General features: G+C 51.0%; 1 protein-coding gene across 1 annotated transcript in view; it reads left to right on the forward strand.

The window, feature by feature from the left end:
* Nucleotides 1-21,410, forward strand: part of NRXN2 (neurexin 2) — a 300,535-nt gene that overhangs the window by 139,076 nt on the left and 140,049 nt on the right. The window contains exons 13-16 of the mRNA XM_066610141.1: nucleotides 188-569; nucleotides 4,877-5,067; nucleotides 7,842-8,015; nucleotides 8,336-8,455. Of these exons, the coding sequence (XP_066466238.1) occupies nucleotides 188-569; nucleotides 4,877-5,067; nucleotides 7,842-8,015; nucleotides 8,336-8,455 (867 nt within the window). The remainder of the gene's footprint in view (nucleotides 1-187; nucleotides 570-4,876; nucleotides 5,068-7,841; nucleotides 8,016-8,335; nucleotides 8,456-21,410) is intronic.

The following is a 21,410-nucleotide window of genomic DNA, read 5'->3' on the forward strand; positions in this document are numbered from 1 at the left end:
GGTTCCAGGCTGACTTGGGTGTCATACAGCAGCTGCAGGGCAAGTTGGATGACTTCTCCAGCCTGTGCACCACTGCCACCCACCATGGTCTGAGACCTTGGCACAACCACCCCTTGTGCCCCCAGCAGCTGTGCCACGTGGCTGCATTTTAACAGTGTCTGCCCTCCACTGTGCTTGGCCCAAGCAGGGCAGATGGCTGGGGCCCACACCCGCCTGGAGTTCCACAACATTGAGACAGGCATCATGACTGAGCGGCGCTTCATCTCGGTGGTGCCCTCCAACTTCATTGGCCACCTGAGCAGTCTGGTCTTCAATGGGCTGCCCTACATGGACCTCTGCAAGAACGGTGACATCAGCTACTGTGAGCTGAATGCCCGTTTCGGCCTGCGCAGCATCATCGCTGACCCGGTCACCTTCAAGAGCAAGGCCAGCTACCTGGCCCTGGCCACGCTCCAGGCCTACGCCTCCATGCACCTCTTCTTCCAGTTCAAGACCACGGCTACAGACGGGCTCATCCTCTTCAACAGCGGCAATGGGAATGACTTCATCGTGGTGGAACTCGTCAAGGGGTGAGACTTCCACAGGGGGAGGACAGCCCTGCCTGCATTCCACCATAGCCCACCCTGCCTGAATTGACCCTCTCCGTGCTGGTCTTGCCTCTGTGTGTAGAACAGTCATCACACTTCCCTGTGATGTCATCTTGTCCCCTGTGGCCTCCACCCTGCTGGAGCGATGCTCTAGGACAGGAGCTTCCAAAGTACAGCCATGGTGTGCCAAGAAAAGTGTCTTGCGCATGGCATGGCGGTGGCAAAGACTGACCGTTCTGCCCTGCAGTCTCCCATCATCATGCCCAATCTTTGTCAAAACTTGTGCCTGGCAGCCACTTCTGCTGGGAAATCAGGGCACAGAGCATTCTGGGGTCATTGGCAGTGGAAGCAGCTGCCCAGTGCAAGTTTCTACAAAGAGAGGGCATGACGATGGGAGGCGGCAGGGCAGAATAGTACAGCTCTGCCACCACCACGCCACACCTAAGATGCTTTTCTTGATGCACTTTGGGCCATACTTTGGAAGCCCCTGTTCTGGGAGGGTTTCTTGCTACAGGCAGGGGGCTGGGCTAGATGACCTTATGGGACCCTTCCAATTCTGTGATTCTGCCCATAGCCCCACTTCTTCATGCAGGGGACCCTGTTGCAGCTCACAGGTTCTGCTCTTCAGTGTAGATCAGCTGCAACAGTCCCACCTCCCATCTGGCTGTTCCCTGCCTGCTTCTGGCCCCCTGAGGCCCACTTAATTGGCAGACCCCCTTTATCCAGTGGAGTAACTGTGGCTGATGTAACTCCTTCAGTAACTCCTTTCCCACCTCTTCCCCCCCCCCTCTATTATCTTTCCAATAACTTCTACTCTCTTTGATTGGAGTGTCTACCAAACTGCAGAAACCTGGGACTGTAATTTTTTGAAGGGTGAGGGGTTCTTGTAAGGAGGAATGGTCCACACCCTGCCAGTCACCAGTGTCCTACATTTCCTTGTGGATGGGGGTAGATATATAGCAAAAACAGAAACTCCTTCCAGAGCACCCCACGTGGCATAAGGTTCCACAGGCACAAAGCTATCTAGAAACTTGGTGACCCCATTGTTTTTGTCATGTGGTTGATGGTTTTCCTCTTCCAAGTTATGGGGGATTCTGCAGGGGATGGAAGGAGCCCCAGGGCACTTGAAAGTGGGGAACCCATCAGTCAAATGGCAGGGAGGAGGCCCAGTGCAGTGTGGGACTCACCAAGCTGGGTTTGGCCTATTAGACATGTACTGTGTGACTGGAAGCACACTGACCTTCAGTTGCAGTCCCAGGCAGGCAGCAAAATTGAGAGCTTCCTTAAGCCTGACAGGCATGCAAAACTGGCCTAAGGCCTCCCAATGACTGGTGAGGGAAAACACCAAATCTTGGCCCCCTTTTTAGCTATGTGGAATGTTAAGAAGAGACCTTCCTGACTCTTCTGTGCCTTCCTTTGTGCCCCCCCATCTCTGCCTTAGTTTGTGAAAAACAGCAACTATTCTCAGTCAGCATTGCTTAATTTGACTTTTAATTGAAAGTTTGAGATCCCTCATCTCAGGAGCTCATTTCCTGAGCTCCTGGACCTTTATGTCCAGCAACAGAAAGTGATGTTCAGCCAGCAGCCAGTGGAGTCCCCATTTCTTGTCTCTGTGCCTTTGGGCCTCACTTTATCCAGTGTGGATCATTTTTAGCACTTAAATTGTTTTTCTTCTAAACTTTGTGCAAAGCACTTAATCGTTTGTCTTCAAAGCAACTATCTAGATCAGTGTTTCCCAAACTGTGGGTCATGAAACCCACTAGTGGGTTTTGACCTTGATTGTTGTTGGGTCATGAAACTGACAAGCTGATGACTGACAAGGAAAAAATGTATTGAGTCCCCATTGAAAGGGAACTGTATTGAGTTCCCTGAAATGTATCCCCTGAAATGTATTGAGTTCCCATTGAAAGGGGAACCGAACTGCACCTGCATGTTTACTCACGAGTAGGTGACTGAGTGTCAGCCTACTTCAAAGAGCAAGCCAAGGGGAACACAAGGCCACCAGATGGTCCCAGTCTGATGAACATGGAGTTCCACAAATGCTTCCAGAAAGCAACCCCCCTCCCCCCACAATGGTAAAAGGGATAAAAACAGAGGCTTGAATGGCTTGGTAAGGTGGAACTTTTTTTTTAGTCTTGTAAAACTAGAAGGGTCCCAATACAGTGTCATTTTAAAAAGTGGGTCCCAGTGCTAAAAGGTTTGGGAACCACTGAGTTAGATCACTGTGCCCATTTTTCAACTGGGAGAAGGGATTGAGGCAGAAACGTGTCATGTCTCACTTTAACTATGAGACTCAGGAAAGGTGGGCCGTGAACCCATGTCACAGCTCCCATGTTTTTCCCACCATAGAATGCCAGATGCATGGAAGAGCACCAGGATGCAGGTCTCTTGTTATCTGGTGTGCTCCTTGGGGCATTTGGTGGGCCGCTGTGAGATACAGGAAGCTGGACTAGATGGGCCTATGGCCTGATCCAGTGGGGCTGTTCTTATGTTCTTAACTACAATTCCCAGGAGGCCTTGCAGGTCTCTTGTTATCTGGTGTGCTCCCTGGGGCATTTGGTGGGCCGCTGTGAGATACAGGAAGCTGGACTAGATGGGCCTATGGCCTGCTCCAGTGGGGCTGTTCTTATGTTCTTAAGTACAATTCCCAGGAAGCCTTGCAGGTCTCTTGTTATCTGGTGTGCTCCCTGGGGCATTTGGTGGGCCGCTGTGAGATACAGGAAGCTGGACTAGATGGGCCTGTGGCCTGATCCAGTGGGGCTGTTCTTATGTTCTTAACTACAATTCCCAGGAGGCCTTGCAGGTCTCTTGTTATCAGGTGTGCTCCCTGGGGCATTTGGTGGGCCGCTGTGAGATACAGGAAGCTGGACTAGATGGGCCTGTGGCCTGATCCAGTGGGGCTGTTCTTATGTTCTTAACTACAATTCCCAGGAGGCCTTGCAGGTCTCTTGTTATCTGGTGTGCTCCCTGGGGCATTTGGTGGGCCGCTGTGAGATACAGGAAGCTGGACTAGATGGGCCTGTGGCCTGAGCCAGCAGGGCTCTTCTTATGTTCTTAACTACAATTCCCAGGAAGCCTTGCAGGTCTCTTGTTATCTGGTGTGCTCCCTGGGGCATTTGGTGGGCCGCTGTGAGATACAGGAAGCTGGACTAGATGGGCCTGTGGCCTGATCCAGTGGGGCTGTTCTTATGTTCTTAACTACAATTCCCAGGAGGCCTTGCAGGTCTCTTGTTATCAGGTGTGCTCCCTGGGGCATTTGGTGGGCCGCTGTGAGATACAGGAAGCTGGACTAGATGGGCCTGTGGCCTGATCCAGTGGGGCTGTTCTTATGTTCTTAAGTACAATTCCCAGGAAGCCTTGCAGGTCTCTTGTTATCTGGTGTGCTCCCTGGGGCATTTGGTGGGCCGCTGTGAGATACAGGAAGCTGGACTAGATGGGCCTGTGGCCTGATCCAGTGGGGCTGTTCTTATGTTCTTAACTACAATTCCCAGGAGGCCTTGCAGGTCTCTTGTTATCAGGTGTGCTCCCTGGGGCATTTGGTGGGCCGCTGTGAGATACAGGAAGCTGGACTAGATGGGCCTGTGGCCTGATCCAGTGGGGCTGTTCTTATGTTCTTAACTACAATTCCCAGGAGGCCTTGCAGGTCTCTTGTTATCTGGTGTGCTCCCTGGGGCATTTGGTGGGCCGCTGTGAGATACAGGAAGCTGGACTAGATGGGCCTGTGGCCTGAGCCAGCAGGGCTCTTCTTATGTTCTTAACTGTGAGATACAGGAAGACGGGCTAGATAGGCCTTTGGCCTGGTCCAGCAGAGCTCTTCTTCTGTTCTCATTCTACCTGCTGGACCACACTCACCTGTTTGTTGGTCCCCTTTTGCCATCCTTGCGCTCCTTTTAACCTCCAAACTTCACTATCATTCATCAGATAGCCCCTCTATAGCCACATGCCACATGTGTGTCTGTCAGGCCCACTGGCTCAATGCTTCCTCCCACGTAGGGTTCACACAGGGGCCAACTGATTGCCATATCTGGCACTGAGAAGAAATTGCCCCACCCCAAACTCCATATTTTCATTTCCTGACTCATAGAATTAGAAGAGACATTGGAGGTCATCTAGTCCAACCCCCTGCTCAGAACAGGCAGTTGCCACAACGTCCCTGACAGGCAGCCATCCTGAAGGGTATGACTTGTGCCCCACTCTGTGAGGCTGGCAAGGGACAGCTGGGAGGAGTCTGGACCTGGTTGGTGGCCTTTTTGATCCTCCCCATTCTGCCCCCTCCCTCTACTCTGCAGCTACATCCATTACGTCTTTGACCTGGGCAATGGACCGTCGCTGATGAAGGGGAACTCAGACAAGCCGGTCAACGACAACCAGTGGCACAACGTCATTGTGTCCCGCGACACCAACAACGTGCACACACTCAAGATTGACTCCCGCACCGTCACACAGCACTCCAATGGGGCCCGCAACCTGGACCTCAAGGGTGAGTCACCTCTCTGTGTCCTTCCCCTTCATGACACCTCCTGGGGGGATACAGCTGAAGCTCAGGACAGCTACCCCAGCAGAAGGGGGCATTGCCTTTTATGGAACAGCCAGCTCTAAAAGTGGGGCACCACAAGGGGCCCATGCCTATGCTTGCCCCATCCTGAAGGAAATGGCAGTCAGCTGTTGCCACTGCTCTTCCTCTGCTGACTGGATGGTTGTGGGGGGAGCAGCAGCAGAAATTGATTGTTTTCTCCCCCCCCCCCCCCCACACACACACACAGTGCTGTTTTATAGTTCCCAGACATCTATTCTGGGATGCTGCATCAAAGGCATCTGGGACTTGTTACGTAGTATGGGAGGCAAAAGGAGAGTGGTCCATTGCCACTGTTCCCCCACTGCCTCTCATTAAGCCTCCCCACTTGCGCAAGCATTTTCCAGAACATGGGGGGAGCGTATCCCTATTAGGAGGTCCTCTCAGGGCTTTTATCACCAAGAGCCACCCCTGGGAAAGCTGGTGGGGGAGGGGGTTGCGGCACAAGCTACAGTTCCTCAGTGTTGCACCAGGGGGCACCAGGCTACCAAAAATGTGATGAATGGGCACCAACAGACTAGCCCTCCATCTTTTCACGCTTCTGGGTCTGCAGGGATGCCTGGGTGTGACACTAAGCCGCTGCAAGGATGCTTCCTGCTTTTGGCAGCCACCTCCACCTGCCCTGGGGGAGCCTGGCAGGGCACTGCTGCCCCTTCCCTGTCTGCTGCAGAGGCATTACCTGCCTCTCCCTGGAGACTGCCAACGCTGGCACAAGGCCTTGCCCATCATTTCTCTTTTCTGCAGATTCTGCTGCACACTCGCATGCTCTCCTGGGGTGCCCCCGGGAGCCAGGCTGTGTCTGCAGTGCCGGCCTCTCTCCCAGCTAAGCCACATCCTCCCTGGACTTGGCTGAGGCTCAGGCATGTGCTCAGCACTGAGGAAATCTCTTACTTGCTCAGCCATAAGGGAAAATAAAAAGACCCCTAAAATACATTCACATCTCCTTGTTTTGCTGGAGTTAAGCTGGCAGAGATGGGGCCAGAGGGGTGGGGTTTGCAACCTAGAGCAAGCTGGCATTTACTTCTGGAACTCTTTCCATGTCAGGACTCAGCCTTGATCAAGAAATTACAAAGTAGAGCATGTACAAAGTGTGCTTTTCCCACAATAGAGAAGCTATTGTCATTTTTGCACATTTTCGCCTGCCCTTCTCCCTAGGATGTCAGGGTAACGTACATAGCTCCTCCCCCTCCTTTTAGTCCTCACAACGACCTTGTGAGTGGCTGGCCCAGAGTCACCATCTGAACTTCATGGCCAGATGGGGCATTGCACCCAGGTCCTCCTGTTATAACTTCAACTCATGAACCACTGTGCCATATTAGCAATCCTAAACTGCCACCTCACACACAGCAGGGCCAGCCAAAACCTCCCTAGACTCTAAAAAGAAGGGGAACTGGAGCAGAAGAGGAAATGTATAAGAGAGTAGTGGGCTAGAGCATCAGAGACTCTCTAGCCCGCCACTCTTCTCTTTCACCCTTTCTTTTTTGCTTTGTTCGTCCTCCTCCCATTCCCTGGCTTTGTAGAGAAAGAGAGGAACAGTGCACAAGAGAGAGTATGGGAGAGATGAGAGTGATGGGCTAGAGCACTGGTTGTGGTTGTAGAGCATTGTGGCTAGAACACTGGTTGTAGAGCACTGTGGTCCATGGAGACCCTGAGAAGTGCTCTGCGAGGTCTCAGGAAAAAAGATCATCTTCCAGCGTCTCCCCAAGTGAGTGCTCCCCCATGTACTGACAGGCAGGGCAGAGAGTGAACCACCTGCAGCCCCAGATGGCAACAAAAGCAGCAACCCACAAATCTTCTCTAGAAATAATAAATCGAATAAATCTCTAATAAATTCTAAATACAGGTGTGCGCTGCTTAACAAACATTCGCTTTATGACATGGTCAAAGCACAATAAAGATGCTCTTAATGAGGTAGTCAGGTCTCCCATAGCCTGCAGCAGAGTGTCTGTTTACGCAAAGGAGAGGCTCTTAATGCAAAGAAGAGGCCATCTATCTCCAGTAGCCTGTGCAGCCAGCAAGTGTCTAGCAGGGAGTGTCTGTTGACATAACAAAGACAATAAATTGGACTAATGTTCACCTAATGACCTAATTGCATAACAACAGGGACACACCTGTATTATAAATTTAATTGCACTTTTTGTGTGCAGAGGGGTAGGGGTGGAGTAGGGGTAGGTGTTCAAAAAACATTTGAAACAAAATGATTCAAATGTTTGCCTCAGTGGTCTGCACACTAAAGGTTGGGAACCATTGAGCTAGAGCATCCCTGACTCTTTCTTACCCTCTAGCCCACCACTTTACTCTCTTCCAAACTTTTCCACTCATTTTCCTCTTCCTGCCTTAATCCAGAGAGAGGGAGAAGAAGCGGTGGGCTCTCCTCCAGCCTCTGCTGTGGCCGTCCTCCTCATGGATGCCCTAGCTCTGATACACACAGTTGGGATTTGGGGAAGACCTATCTAGAGGAGAAGAGGGATTTCCAGGCATACCTTCCTCAACCCTGTTGGGATTTGGTGGGCATCTGGTGTCTTTCAGTAGCACCTGGATTTGGTTATTTTTCAGTTGATGGGATCTGGCCAGTTTTTCTCCCCTTCTCCAAAGCCCCATCTGATGCATACAGGTTTAGGTGTGTGGCACTGGCTCAGAACGGCATCGCGTCCCCCTAACCTATACATTCCGTCCTTCAGGGGAGCTGTACATCGGAGGCCTGAGCAAAAGCATGTTCAACAACTTACCCAAGCTGGTGGCCTCACGGGATGGCTTCCAGGGCTGCTTGGCCTCCGTAGACCTCAACGGCCGACTCCCAGACCTCATCGCCGACGCCCTGCACCGAATTGGGCAGGTTGAGAGGGGCTGTGATGGTAAGGAAGGAAGAGGCTGGCCGGATGAGGTTAGAGTTGGGGCATGCTACTGGGGAGGGGCTTGAAGGAAAGTGGCTGGGAAAGGGCCAATAGCCCTCCCTGTTGCCTTCCTGTGTTGTCTGTCCATCTTTTTTCAAAGACTGGTTGGCACTGATTTTTTTCTGACACTGAGTGGTGGGAGATTTAGAACTCTGACTGGGAAGGAAAGGAAGTGGCAACATGATAATAAATTAACTTTTATGAGGATGGCAGACAAGGGGAAGCACCAAGACAAAATGCCTCTCCCCCTTTCCCTCCTTCTTTCTGACCGTTCCCGTCAGGTCCCAGCACCACCTGCACAGAGGATTCCTGCGCAAACCAGGGTGTCTGCCTTCAGCAATGGGACGGCTTCACGTGTGACTGCACCATGACCTCGTATGGTGGCCCAGTGTGCAACGACCGTGAGTAGTGGCGAGGAGTCGGGGGAGGGCAGTGGGTGAACAGGACATAAGAACAGCCCCACTGGATCAGAAGAGGGGGTGAGAGTTGCACTGTTGGAATCTGGGCCCCTCCTCATCCATTTGGGGTGCACCATCACCAGGGAGCACCACGGCTGCCTAACTCCCAGTGGTCCTCTACAATGTGGGGCAAATTGAGGCAGTGTCTTTGCTCCCTCACACCGAGCAGGGCACCAGAGGGATGGTTTGCTAGTCATCAGTGGGGTGGTTAATGTGGTCTGTTGGCTTACACTGAAGTCCTCTTCGTGTCTATGTGGGAGTAAGTCCCACTGGTGCTAAGGTACTTGCATCCTGGATGATTGTATTTTGGTCAAATGTGTCCCGGTCATTGGCGTCCCTGGACAGTCGCATCCAGGTGTTGTTTTTTTTGCACCCTAGTTATTTGTGTCCCATTATAACTGGGCAACAAACCCTCTGTTATATATCCTAAGCCTCTTATCCCAGCCCTAATCCTAACCATCCCTTTACGTTTTAAAAATCAAAAAATACATCTAATAATAATATACATATATTGGGACAAATATCCAGGGATGCCAATAACCAGGATGCACTTGGCCAGGATGCTCCGATCCGTTCACCAGTCCCATTGACTCCAATAGGACTTGCTACCAGGTAAGTGTGTGAAGGACTGCAGCTTAGCGTGCCCTTCACCAGGGCATCATGGCAGTTTCTCAAAATCAACTGTTCTGATGGAGAAATATAGCAAACATCCAACCTTGTGAACCCGGCAATGTTCACTACTGGTAGTGAATTTGTATAGAAGACATCCTTTAAATTGTTATATTCCATGGATGTATTGATGAATTGGTGGTTGACACTGATGGATTATCGATGTCCATCTCTATCCAAAGTTGGGAGGTGGGTGGCAGGGGAGGGGAGAATGGGAGAAGGTCTCTAGCTGTAACTGAGACACCCCCCACCTCAGCCTCTAAACCAGAAGGAATTGGAACTTCCTCTCTGTCCTGCAAAGCCCCAGCCACATCTGATGTGCACATGTCTTCTCACACAACTGAGGCCTGAGGAAATGAGGCCTTTCCCCCACACCTGTGGGGAAGGGAAGCAACCACAAGGGCAGGGGGAACTGGAATGCAAAGACACCTGCTCTTGGATAGGAATCCCTGAAGTTTGTGCTCTCCCCACCAGATGAGTAGATTCCAAGGGGGAAAAGAAAGTGGGCTTTCCCATGGATGTGTAAGACCTTGGGGTTTCTCCAGTGACTCCAAGTGTGCATGGGTCATTGCACCTGATTTTCTGGGGGGAAATCTCTCACACTTGGCGATATGTATTATTTTTGTGTGTGGGATGGGTCAGTATGACAGTCACCTATCTTAGGTGCTCAGCAAGACTCCATTGGGTATTGAGGAGGAGATATCTTTGGGTTGGAGGAGAGGGGAAATGGGGTTGGGTGGAGGGCTTCTAGGGCACCACATTGACAAGGAGTACATGGAACAAGGGCTGGTGAAGGACGGGCTTTGGGACTCAGAATCCAAAGATGGGAAGGGAATGTTTTGTGTGTGTGATGCAGAGTGAGGGTGGGACTGCAGGGAGGGCTTGATGCCCCCACCCCACTGTAACAGCCCCACTGCAAACTTCATGGCCCATAATGAAGAAGAGGCAAGAAGGCTTGAAATGTATTGTGCAGACATTGTTTCTTATATGCCATAAATGCACACGACAGAAAGAACACACCTGCCAAAACCCTGGTGACTGACTTAGATCACATTCCCCCAACCCCAGTTACCTGTACCATTCTGCCCCTTTCTCTGTTGTCTCCTCTGCTCTGAGTTTTGTTTACAGTGGGAATGAATTGCGGGACAAGTAATTGAGCAGGGCTCAATTGAGGCAGTTGCCTTGGGTGATGGATTGGTGGGGAATGCTTGCCACCCTCAGCTTACCTGTCCTCCCATCACGCTCCCTGGATTCAAAAAAAGGAAGAGGGGATGGAGTGGCAGAGGAACTGAGCAGGAAAGGAAGTGGTGGGCCAGAGTGCCGGATTTCATTCAGCACTTTGCTCTCCTCTCCCTCCCCTTTCCTTTTCTACTCTGTTCCCCTCTCAAGGAAATGGAGAGGAAATGAATCCAGGAAATGGAAGAGGAGCAGTGGAGATGATATACTGCCATGTTGGGGGAGTGTGATGTTTGCTGGCTTTAGGTGCCGAGAGGCTTTGGGTCCTGTAGAGGCTGATGCCACAGTGCAGTGGCATCATGCGGGGGGTGCAGTCCACACCGGGTGACGTGCCGGTGGGGTGACACGCCCTGGGGGAGGATGCGCTAACTTCGCGGTTTTTGGAGCTACCCCATCATGCCATACACCGTTGGATGTGGAATTCCCAGCAGAACGCAATGCAAAAAACAGAATTGAAATAGCTCCTTTCCTTCAAAGTTATGGCCAAAAAACCGGAAAGAAAAAATGCATGGAGCCCTATGGAAAGAGAAAGTGAGCCGTATCGCGCTTTTACTCATGAATAGGCATGCTTGCCATAGTCCGTCAGAAAGAGCAGGCTGAGAGGAATCCAACGACACCACAATGGTCCCGATCCAATGAATGCAGCCCCCAAAAACATGAGAAGGAGGTCCCTGCCTCCCTCCCAGCTGCGAATCTATTGAAACAAAGCCACATGGCCGCATTTACTCGTGAGTAGGTGAACTTGCCTTAGTCTGTCGGAAAGGGCAGGCCAAGAAGACTTCAGAATGGTTCTCATCCAATGAATGCAGCCCCCAAAAACAGGAGGAGGTCCCTGCCTCCCAGCTGCCCTATTGAGCCCTATGGAAAGCTAAGTAGCCTCACAGTCACGTATTTTGCACTTGCAAAGCCAGGTGGGTCTTTGTATTGATATGCTTGAAATGCTTTAAACTGGGCACTGGAGAGGGCTGGAAATCTCACTGATTCTTTGGGGGGGGGGGGTTATTGCAGGCAGACTACAGAGTAAGCTCCATTGACCACTATGGGACTTACTTCAGAGTAGACATGCATAGGCCTGAGCTCACAGGCTGCAATCCTACCCATACTTTCCTGAGAGTAAGCCACATTGACCACTATGCGACGTACTTCTGAGTAGACATGCATAGACTTGAGCTCACAGGCTGCAATCCTACCTACACTTTTCTGAGAGTAAGCCCCATTGACCACAATAGGACTTACTTCAGAGTAGATTCACTTGGTGGAACAGGACTGGCTCCCCCTTATTTAATTATTTCTTTTATTTCAATTTAATTATTTATAATTATTTATTTTAATTTGCTTGATGATGTCACTTCTGGTCATGACATCACTTCCAATGGGTCCTGGACAGATTGTCATTCAAAAAAGTGGGTCCCAGTGCTAAAAGTTTGAGAACTGCTGCAATAAGGTGTTAGTAAGTTGACACAGGGGTGTGTGAGAGAGAGAGAGACTCTACAAGTTTTCAAAAATCACTAAAGTCAGAATTTGGAGGAATAATCCCATCATGATATATATATTAATCTATGCGTAATTTCATGCAGAATGCAATGAAACAAACCACATTGAAATATCTGTGTTCTAACAAAAGGTACAGCCAAAAAACCAGTGGGGCGGGGCGATGGTACATCACCATGCCCACCACCTGGGGTGTTACCCTGCCCACTGCATGGGGCGACACGCAGGCCTCCTGCACCGAGTGATGCAAATCCTAGTGACGACACTGCCACAGTGGAGAAAATGTGAAAGCAAACGTGGAAGGGGCTGATTGTACAATGAGTGGCAGAAAGAAACTGGTCTGTTCCTTCAACATGGAGGAAAGGAGATGACGGGGACTGTTTTCAAAAAGAAGGGGAAGGATTGCTCAACCTTTTCTGTAAAAGGCAGGCCCTGAACAATGGGTAAGATGACTTGACACAGAGGTCCATTTTGGCCTTGGTCTCTGGGGAAAGAGAGAATGGTCTTATAGCCAGGAGGGGATGCAGCTGGGAGTCAGCTGACTGGATCCTCTTCTCCATGCCAGGCTGAGCTCTGGGATGTGATTCAGCAAGCCATGAGCAACAACAGCAGAGTGCCTTGGCAATAAAGTGTTTATTTTTTTTTACTGCTATCTTCTCTTAGGCTTGAACCATGAAGGATGGGCACCAGGTTGGTGCAGACTGTCAGGCAAACTTGGGGGAATATGGGCCTGCCCCTCCCTCGAATGTTCTGGAAGAGGCCAAGCTGGCACCTTTCACAGGTGCTTTCAGGAGCGATTGGCCTGTTTCCCTGTGGAAGGGCTGGTTCCTCTCTTATTCTGTGGACCGCCTCTGGTCCTTCTGGGGACCACTGCTGCCAGGTATCTGCAGGACCCAGGGGTGGCTGCATAGGGTGAGGGGCAGGGAAGACGGTTCCCTCTCAGGTGGAAAGTGCCGTATTTCTCCAGTATCATTTTTATCTTGACAGTCTCTTTTGCTCTGTTTTTAATGGACAGTTGGCTCCGTCATGTGCCAGGGAAGCAAAGGATGGGCAGAGCAACTTGTGGGCAGGAAGGCAGCCTCTCACCTGGCCCTCCTCCTGCAAGGAAAGGGGGGGAAAGCTTCTCTTGGGGAAGAGGGCAATAGAAGCATTTGGAGAGAACAATTGGGGTTGGCTGACCTGGATTCTCTGTTCCATGCCAGGCATAGCTCTGGATTGTGAATTGCAGTGCCAGCACTGGGTCTGGCATCCACCCAACTGCCAGCTGCTGGCATCCTGGGTGCTACCATAGTTCACTTGGCTGATGCCACCTCTGCAACCACAGCACCGTGGTGACCGTCAAGGGTTTCCAAGAGGGGGCTCCTTCTCAGCTCAACCTGGGACCTTCTGCTGAGACAACTTAGTGATGACCCTGTCCCCTAAACCATTGTGGCATATCTGGCCCCAGTGGTGGCTGAGGTTGTCGCTTCCTGCTCCCACACACTCAAGGTGCATGGAGTCACCCCTCCCCCCTTGGCCTGACAAGGCATTCTTAATGGTTCTGAAGGTGTCATGTCCCTTGGGGTAGGCAAGATTGATAAGCAAGGCCACGGCATTGCTAAACATAGCAGCTAAGCAGGCAACCTCCCAGCACTCAGCTGAGGACCTGGCAGCCATTACACCCAACTTTGTGCTGTTTCTGTCACCTCTTTGAGCAGAAGCCAGTGCTCTGTCCTCCCCTGCTAAGGCTACATGGGGAATCCCTCTTGCCAGTGGTACTCAAACTTTTCTGGCCAGTGGCTCCCTTGACCCCCGTGGCTGTTGGCCATGACTCCCCATCATTTTCCTGAGGACTGGAAGTGACATCATTAAACAGGAAGTGGCCAGAAATGTTAACTACTGTATATTAAATATATTAAATTAAAAACAGTACCCTTTTTCTGCTCCTGGCCAAGTAAAGTGTGTGCTTGTCTCTCCCCTCCCCCTTTGCCAACTGCATGGAAGCAATTTTAAGAGTCCTGATGACTGGTAAAATAGGAAGCATTTTATTTGGGGAGGGGGGGAAAAGTGGGAAGGTTTGGAGATCGAAAGGGGGGAGTGGAAGAGGGAGGGAGTTGAAAAGAGATTTGATGAGAAGCGATCCCAGGCTGGGAACTAGGAACCAACCAGACAAGGATCAGCGAGGGTTAAGGACTGCAAGGGAGAAGAGGGTGGGGCTGTGGCAGCCACTCTTGCAGCTGAGCAACTCCCTTTTCTTCTGCTTTAAAAAAAGCGAAGACAACGGGCAGAAGACAGGCTCATATTCTGCCCAGGGGTGTGAATGTATCGCTGCAAGAGGACATCCCGCACAGTTCCTGGCACACCGTTTGAATAACACTGCCTTATGCCCACAAAAGTCATCTAAAACAACCCTGAAGAGCAGATCCTAAGAGTACCTGGTTTCCCTACCAAAGCCATCCTCAAAGCCATTTCTGCCCAACATTGCACATATGCAACAGGAAACAAATATGCAGCCCTGTGGGCTGGGACCTAATGATATACCCCCACCACATGTACTTTGTGTCAGAAACTTAGTCCTGCTTGCTTTTGGTTAGAAAGTTCTCTGAGCAAATAATTTATCATGAAAAGTGTCTTACCTGTAAGAGCAGTTCGACAATGGAAGTGATTACTGGGGGAAGGAGGATGGTTCTCCTTTGCTGGAGATCTTCACGTTTAGGCCCAACAGATGTTCTAGATAGGATTCTCCTGCAGGCTAGATGGCCTTTAAGGCCCCTCCATCTGTTGGATTCAATGATTTATTTACTGCATTTCTATTTACTGCATTTCTCACCTTTCTCAAGGGAGCCTCTCATCTGTGGGGAACTGGCCTGCTCCCCACGTGATGAGGAATAGCTACTGAGGACATGAGGGCAGTGAGGGGAGGGACCAGGATGAGCACAGACTGTGAGTAGGAAGCTTACATAAGAACAGCCCCACTGGATCAGGCCATAGGCCCATCTAGCCCAGCTTCCTGTATCTCACAGCGGCCCACCAAATGCCCCAAGGAGCACACCAGATAACAAGGGACCTCATCCTGGTGCCCTCCCTTGCATCTGGCATAGCCCATTTCTAAAATCAGGAGGTTGCACAAACACATCATGGCTTGTAACCCGAAATGGATTTTTCCTCCAGAAACTTGTCCAATCCCCTTTCAAAGGCATCTAGGCTAGACGCCAGCACCACATCCTGTGGCAAGGAGTTCCACAGACCAACCACACGCTGAGTAAAGAAATATTTTCTTTTGTCTGTCCTAACCCGCCCAACACTCAATTTTAGTGGATGTCCCCTGGTTCTGGTGTTATGTGAGAGTGTAAAGAGCATCTCCCTATCCACTCTGTCCATCCCCTGCATAATTTTGTATGTCTCAATCATGTCCCCCCTCAGGCGCCTCTTTTCTAGACTGAAGAGGCCCAAACGCCGTAGCCTTTCCTCATAAGGAAGGTGCCCCAGCCCCGTAATCATCTTAGTCGCTCTCTTTTGCACCTTTTCCATTTCCACTATGTTTTTTTTGAGATGTTTTTTCTTCACTGCCGCCGCACATTGGATCAACACTTTCATCGACCTGTCGTCCCCCCCCCCCAAGATCTCTCTCCTGATCTGTCACAGACAGCTCAGAACCCATTAGCTTATATGTGAAGTTTTGATCTTTTGTCCCAATGTGCATGACTTTACACTTACTGACATTGAAGCGTATCTGCCATTTTGTTGCCCATTCTGCCAGTTTGGAGAGATCCTTCTGGAGCTCCTCACAATCGCTTCTGGTCTTCACCACTCGGAAAAGTTTGGTGTCGTCTGCAAACTTAGCCACCTCACTGCTCAACCCTGTCTCCAGGTCATTTATGAAGAGGTTGAAAAGCACCGGTCCCAGGACAATCCTTGGGGCACACTGCTTTTCACCTCTCTCCATTGTGAAAATTGCTCATTGACACCCACTCTCTGCTTCCTGGCCTCCAACCAGTTCTCAATCCATGAGAGGACCTGTCCTCTAATTCCCTGACTGTGGAGTTTTTTCAGTAGCCTTTGGTGAGGGACCGTGTCAAACGCCTTCTGAAAGTCCAGATATATAATGTCCACGGGTTCTCCCACTTACTGAGATGAGCTTACATCTCAGCTAGACAACAAAGAACCCAGAGGGGTGTAGCAGACTGAGCCTCATGAGGCAGGGACTTCCAAGGTCTGTGTGTTGCTCCTGAGAAGGCCCCCTTCTGCCTACTCACCAGGTGAAGCTCGGATGCTGCTGGTGTTGGAGGCCAGAGCCTTCCCTGGAAACCTTGACAGGCAGGACTATTCAAGCGGCACAAGCAACCTTGGAAAAGAGACTCCTCAACCCAAACCATCAGACCTAGTCTGGTCCAATTTTTGAAGGAGAAGAAACAGGCAAAGGGCGGCAGGGAAGGGGCAGTGTGGCCAATCTCACCCTGACCATGTTCATATTAGTCTGTGCTTGTCGCTGTCCACTCAGCAGCAGGAAATTCAGCAAGCGCCTCTTCCCCCTGCCATCCTGCTTCTGTGCTGGTCGAAGCTTCACCTGTTGAACATCTTTCTGTCAAAGGCACAGAGTGCCAGTCGGGAGGCTTGAGGTGAGAACTCTGTGTGCTCCCCTCCCCAGAAGAGGCTGCATCTCAGGTCTGGGTGAGCTGTCTGGCACTGACTTCATTTCAGCAGAGCTGGCAATGTCACAGGAGCGGACTGGGGTAAATTGGAGGGACTGAGAGCTCTCTAAATTCCTGGGGGCGTGGGGGGAAGTTTACCCTCTCAGGAGTCACTATGGTGAGCCCCCCCTCTCCGTTCACCTTTCCTTCTCCCCCTCCCCATCCGCTTTCCACCCTGCTGCATCCTGTGGCTGATGAAGCTGTTTGCATATTGGGCCTGACAGGCTGATCCGTTTTAATGAGAGAAGGGGCTGGCTAACAAGGGCCAGGGCTTCTCTAATTGAGCCCATCCCCTGAAGCATTGCAGGAAAGGAAGGGGACAAAGGGTCGCTCCGCCCCCTCTTGTTTTTTGCCCTCTGAAGATGAGACATGGAAGAAATTGCAGTACATTTGCAACTTCCCTTCTGTCCTGCAAGTACTTCAGAGACAGGGGGAAGTGGCCCCCCAGTATCTTTGTCCAGTATATCACCAATGGGGCCACTGGCGAGAGTTCCTCTGAGCATGTGCAATAAAGATCCTGAATTCATGAGCAATGGGGAAAGGGGTTCTGGTGTTCCAAGTCTCACTGGGTCTGGTGGCATGACAGGGTGGAGACAGAGGGCCTGCGAGCAGCCCCCACTCCTCTCGAATCATGACCCTTAATAACAAAATGGCCAGGCTTATTGTTCAGCAAGTCTTCCCACCTCTCCAATGTCTTGGAAGGCCCCCAGTTCTCCCAGCGTCCACCATGCATCTTCTGGCTTAGCTGCAAGCATCCAGCTGCCTGCAACATCAAATCTATTGGGTTGTAAATCAAGTGGGGGGAGCCTTTAATAGCTGGGCCTGGTAGATTTACATAGCCGGCCAAGAAATATGGTCTTGAGTGGCGGAAAAACCCCTGTTCAAAGCTGGAGGGTCATTGTTCCTGGGAGGCCTGAACTCGCCTGCTCCTTTCTTCCAGCTAGGCTGCGCTCCCTTCTTCTTGCTGCACCCAAGAAGCAACCACATCTTGCACATGGTGCCCTCAGATTGTAGAGGCAGGACCCCAGAGACCTCATTAATTGTGGTGCATCTTTTTCATCCCCAGAACAAGAAATACCAAGAAAGGGAGGCCTCTGGCCCTGTGCAGAGCGTGCTTCCCTTCTGAGCATGCAGCAGCAGCCGACCTCTGTGTGTCCAGGGTTAACAGGAAGGTTTCTTCGTTGGGCCCTCCTAAGCTCTTCTTGTTTGGAAGCTGAGCTGCTTCAGCTCTCCCCTCACACGCCACCTCTGCAGTGACTGCACCCAGTCCTCTCCCACCCTCAAAACTTGCTTCCAAAGGTGTTTTGGAACAAGCAGCCGACCCACCTGGCAAGATGCGTCACGAATGTGGCTAGACTGCAGCCTGCCAAAACTTTGTGTGGAAGAGGCTTGAGGCTATAAGACCCTAAGATGCCCAGTTGTGTGTGGGAGCTCCAATCCTGTCCCCACACCTCTGTTGGAGCAAGGTCTGGTGCTTTTCCTCTGCAAGGGCATCAGCATTGCTCTCCAAAGCCCTTTCTAAAATGGCCGCCAGAAAGCGAGCACGGTGGCCAGTTGGGTGTGCACGTATGTGCCTGTGAGACAAGGTGATGAATCTCTTCTGATGGTGTGCAGGGGCCAGTGATGGAGGACACCGGAGCTTCTCCTTTCCATTAGCCGGAGACCGCTAATGGTCTCCTTATTAGGGAGGCTGCAAAGGGTTCTGGCCCTTGGCGCAGCGAGGGCAGCGGTCACAAAACACACCGCCACTTCTGATGTGCTTTGAAAGCCATTAGCTGTGCCCGGAGTAGGAGGGAACATGTCCAGGGCAGGGAGGTGGGTGGAGATGAGCGTGTGGGCAGCCACAGCATATGAGGGTGTGGGGGAGATGGTGCACCAAAGCCACATCTCTAGCATCCCTGCCATTCTGCCTGCTCTCCAGATAGTCCTGTGCGTCAACACCAAGCGCATGTAGGTAGACTCCCCTCTGGCTGTATAAACGCACATTTGCTCCCCTCTCATAGGAAGCTGCTGCCTACTGAGTTAGAGCACTGGTCTACCCAGCTCAGTGTTGTCAAGCACTGACTGGCAGCAGCTCTGCAGAGTTGCAGACAAGAACCTTCCTAGTCCTACTCAGTGATGCTGCCAGAGATTGAGCTTGCAACTTTCTGCATGCAAAAGGGGTGGGGGGGCTCTACTTCCAAGCTATGAATTTTCCCCATCTTGGTTTACCAGTCGGTTTTCTGGTGGCGGCAGTGACACCTGGTGCCCCACCAGATCAGGGCAGTTTGGCATTTGGCATAGTGAGGAAGACTTTGACTCCCGTACATACCATGTGACACCCAATACATCTGGCCAATTTGGAGAGACAAGGAGAGGCATAATCTTCAATTGAATGGGGTGTGGGTGGAAATTACGCAGCAGGGAGGAAAAGGCACTCTGTGCATGCTCAGAGGCCATCTTGTCTTCACTGTCTTGCACAGTTGACCCCTGCTGTTGAGAGGTCCTTGGACACTGGCAAATGTAGACCCTCTCATTTTAGTAAGCTAAGTCATTCCTCAAATGAGGAGGGTGCACTGAGCTTCCTTCACAAGTGAGGGAGGGTCAGATGAATCTATGTGTGAGTGTGAGACTGTGGGTGGGAAGCAGGCAGCACTGGGTAGTTGATTTGCAACCCCTGGTGCTAAAATTAAAGGAGAAATGACACGACATTTAGCAGCTGCAAATTAAAGTGCCTGGAGGCTGTTATTAAGGCCTCTGCCTGGCCTGGCAGCCTCTAGCAGCAAGCGGGAAGAGGAGGTGGGGTGGAAGCAGGCAGCGAAGCAAGGGGGAAGCAGAGACAACTGGAGGGGGCAAGGGAAGGAGGGGGAAAATATATTTTGGGCAATATTAAATTCTGACAAAAAATTAAAATCGCATCGGCATAATGAAATTGTGTACAAGAGCTGGGGTGATGGAAAATAAAGCGAAGTTGTAAAGTTGTCATATTTAATTATGCTCTCTTTCTGGGCTCCCCTCCTCTGTTCCCGCCCGTGCCCAGGATCCGTGCGTTGTGGTGGGTGATGGCTCTGGCACAGGCCTGGCAGGGTTAGCCCTGCAAGGCTGCCATCATTCTGCTCACTCTGACTGCACCAGAGAAGTGACAAACCCATCAATCTAAAAGGGCACCTTTTGTCTCTGAACATCAAAAGAGCCCAAGTGGATCAAGCCCCAGGTCGTTCTCATCCAGAATCCTGTTTCCCACAGGGGAAGCCCACTATTGAGCCATGACAACAGAGCCTTGTTTCCTGTCATTGTTCACCTGCCACTGGAATTCTGAGATAGACTGTGCCTGCAGCTAGAGGTTCTTCACTGCAGACGGAGTTAGGTTTGTCCTCCATGAATTTGTCCAATCCCTTTCTACAACCATGTAAAGACCTGGTCTAAATTACACACTCACCTTGGAACGAGTTGATCGTCCCAAGACATGGGGTGTCCTTTCAGATGTGTTAAGCAAGTGGTGTGCCACGTCAAAAATCCACCTCAAAATATCCGTAATTGCTTTTTGTGGTTACGGATATGCAGAGCATTTGGCTCATTTAGTCTGGTCCTGAGCTTGTGGCCATTACATCTTGTGGCAAGGAGTCCCACACACTCAACTACGCTCTGTGTCTTTTGTCCATCTAAGGACGCAATCCTAACCTACTTTCCAGCACTGACATAAGGGCAGTGCAGATCTGAAGTAAGGGAACAAACATTCCCTTACTTACACGTCCCATTGGCAAAGCTATGCCAGTGCTGAAAAACTGGTTAGGATTTGGGCCTAAGGGCCCAATCCTATCCAACTTTCCAGCACCAGTGCAGTCGCAATGCAGCCCCGGGTGAAAGAACAAATGTTCCCATACCTTGAGGAGGCCTCTGTGACTGCCTCCCCCCACACGATGCAGTGCACACCCCATTGGCACAGCTGCACTGGCACTGAAAAATTGGATAGGATTTTGCAGTAAATCTCCTACCTACTGATGGCCCCTGGTTCTAATATTGAGAGAGAGGAGAGAAAAGCTTCTCCTTCTCCATCCTTGCCACACCGTGAATCATTTGTAATTATGTGTTCCCTCCCCCCCCCCCAAAAAATTGTTTTTTTTCCAGCCAAAAAGTCCTGAATGCTGCAGCCTTTCCTTGTAAGGAAGCTGCTCCAGCCCCCTGATCATTTTAGCCTTCCATTGCACCTTTTCCAGCTCAACAAAATCCTTCTGGTGATGTGGTGATCAGAAATGGATGCAGCTTGTTGCTATTTATTTATTTAAAACATTTCTATCTTGCCCCCCCCCCCCGAAAAATGTGGGGTCACCAAGGCAGGCACCAGATTTTCAAAAAAGTGAAATTTGAGAAATGTCTCCTGTGTCTGTGTGCCACCAGTGCTCCTCCTTTCTCCCTGGTTTTGAAAAGGAGTCTAGCCAACTTCTCCCTTCTCCAGCACTTCCTCTTCTGCTTGGAGCAGCAGGAGGAAGTGCGGAGGAGAAGAGTGCCTTGTGACACTCTAGCCCACTACTCTTCTCTGTTCATATTCTGCTCTGTTCCTCCCTTTCTTTTTGAATCATTGGAACGGGAGGAGGAGGAGGAGGTGGTTGATGTGTCACTGCATGGGGGGCGTCTGGCGCACACAGCATCAGGCACTGGGAGGTCTTGGGCAGTCCCTGTGCTTGCAAGCGTGCTCCCTCCCTCTGCTTCCACCCATGAAAAGCATGTCTCAGAAGGGCACAGGCAAAGGCCATGGTAATGTCTGGCAACAGACAGCTGTCACCCGCTTGATTTTTTTTGCCTGCTTTGAAATAGGCACAGAGAAATGAGATGGGGAGCTGCAGCCTTAAAGC

This window comes from Tiliqua scincoides, chromosome 15, assembly GCF_035046505.1.
Source record: "Tiliqua scincoides isolate rTilSci1 chromosome 15, rTilSci1.hap2, whole genome shotgun sequence".
Taxonomy (NCBI): domain Eukaryota; kingdom Metazoa; phylum Chordata; class Lepidosauria; order Squamata; family Scincidae; genus Tiliqua; species Tiliqua scincoides.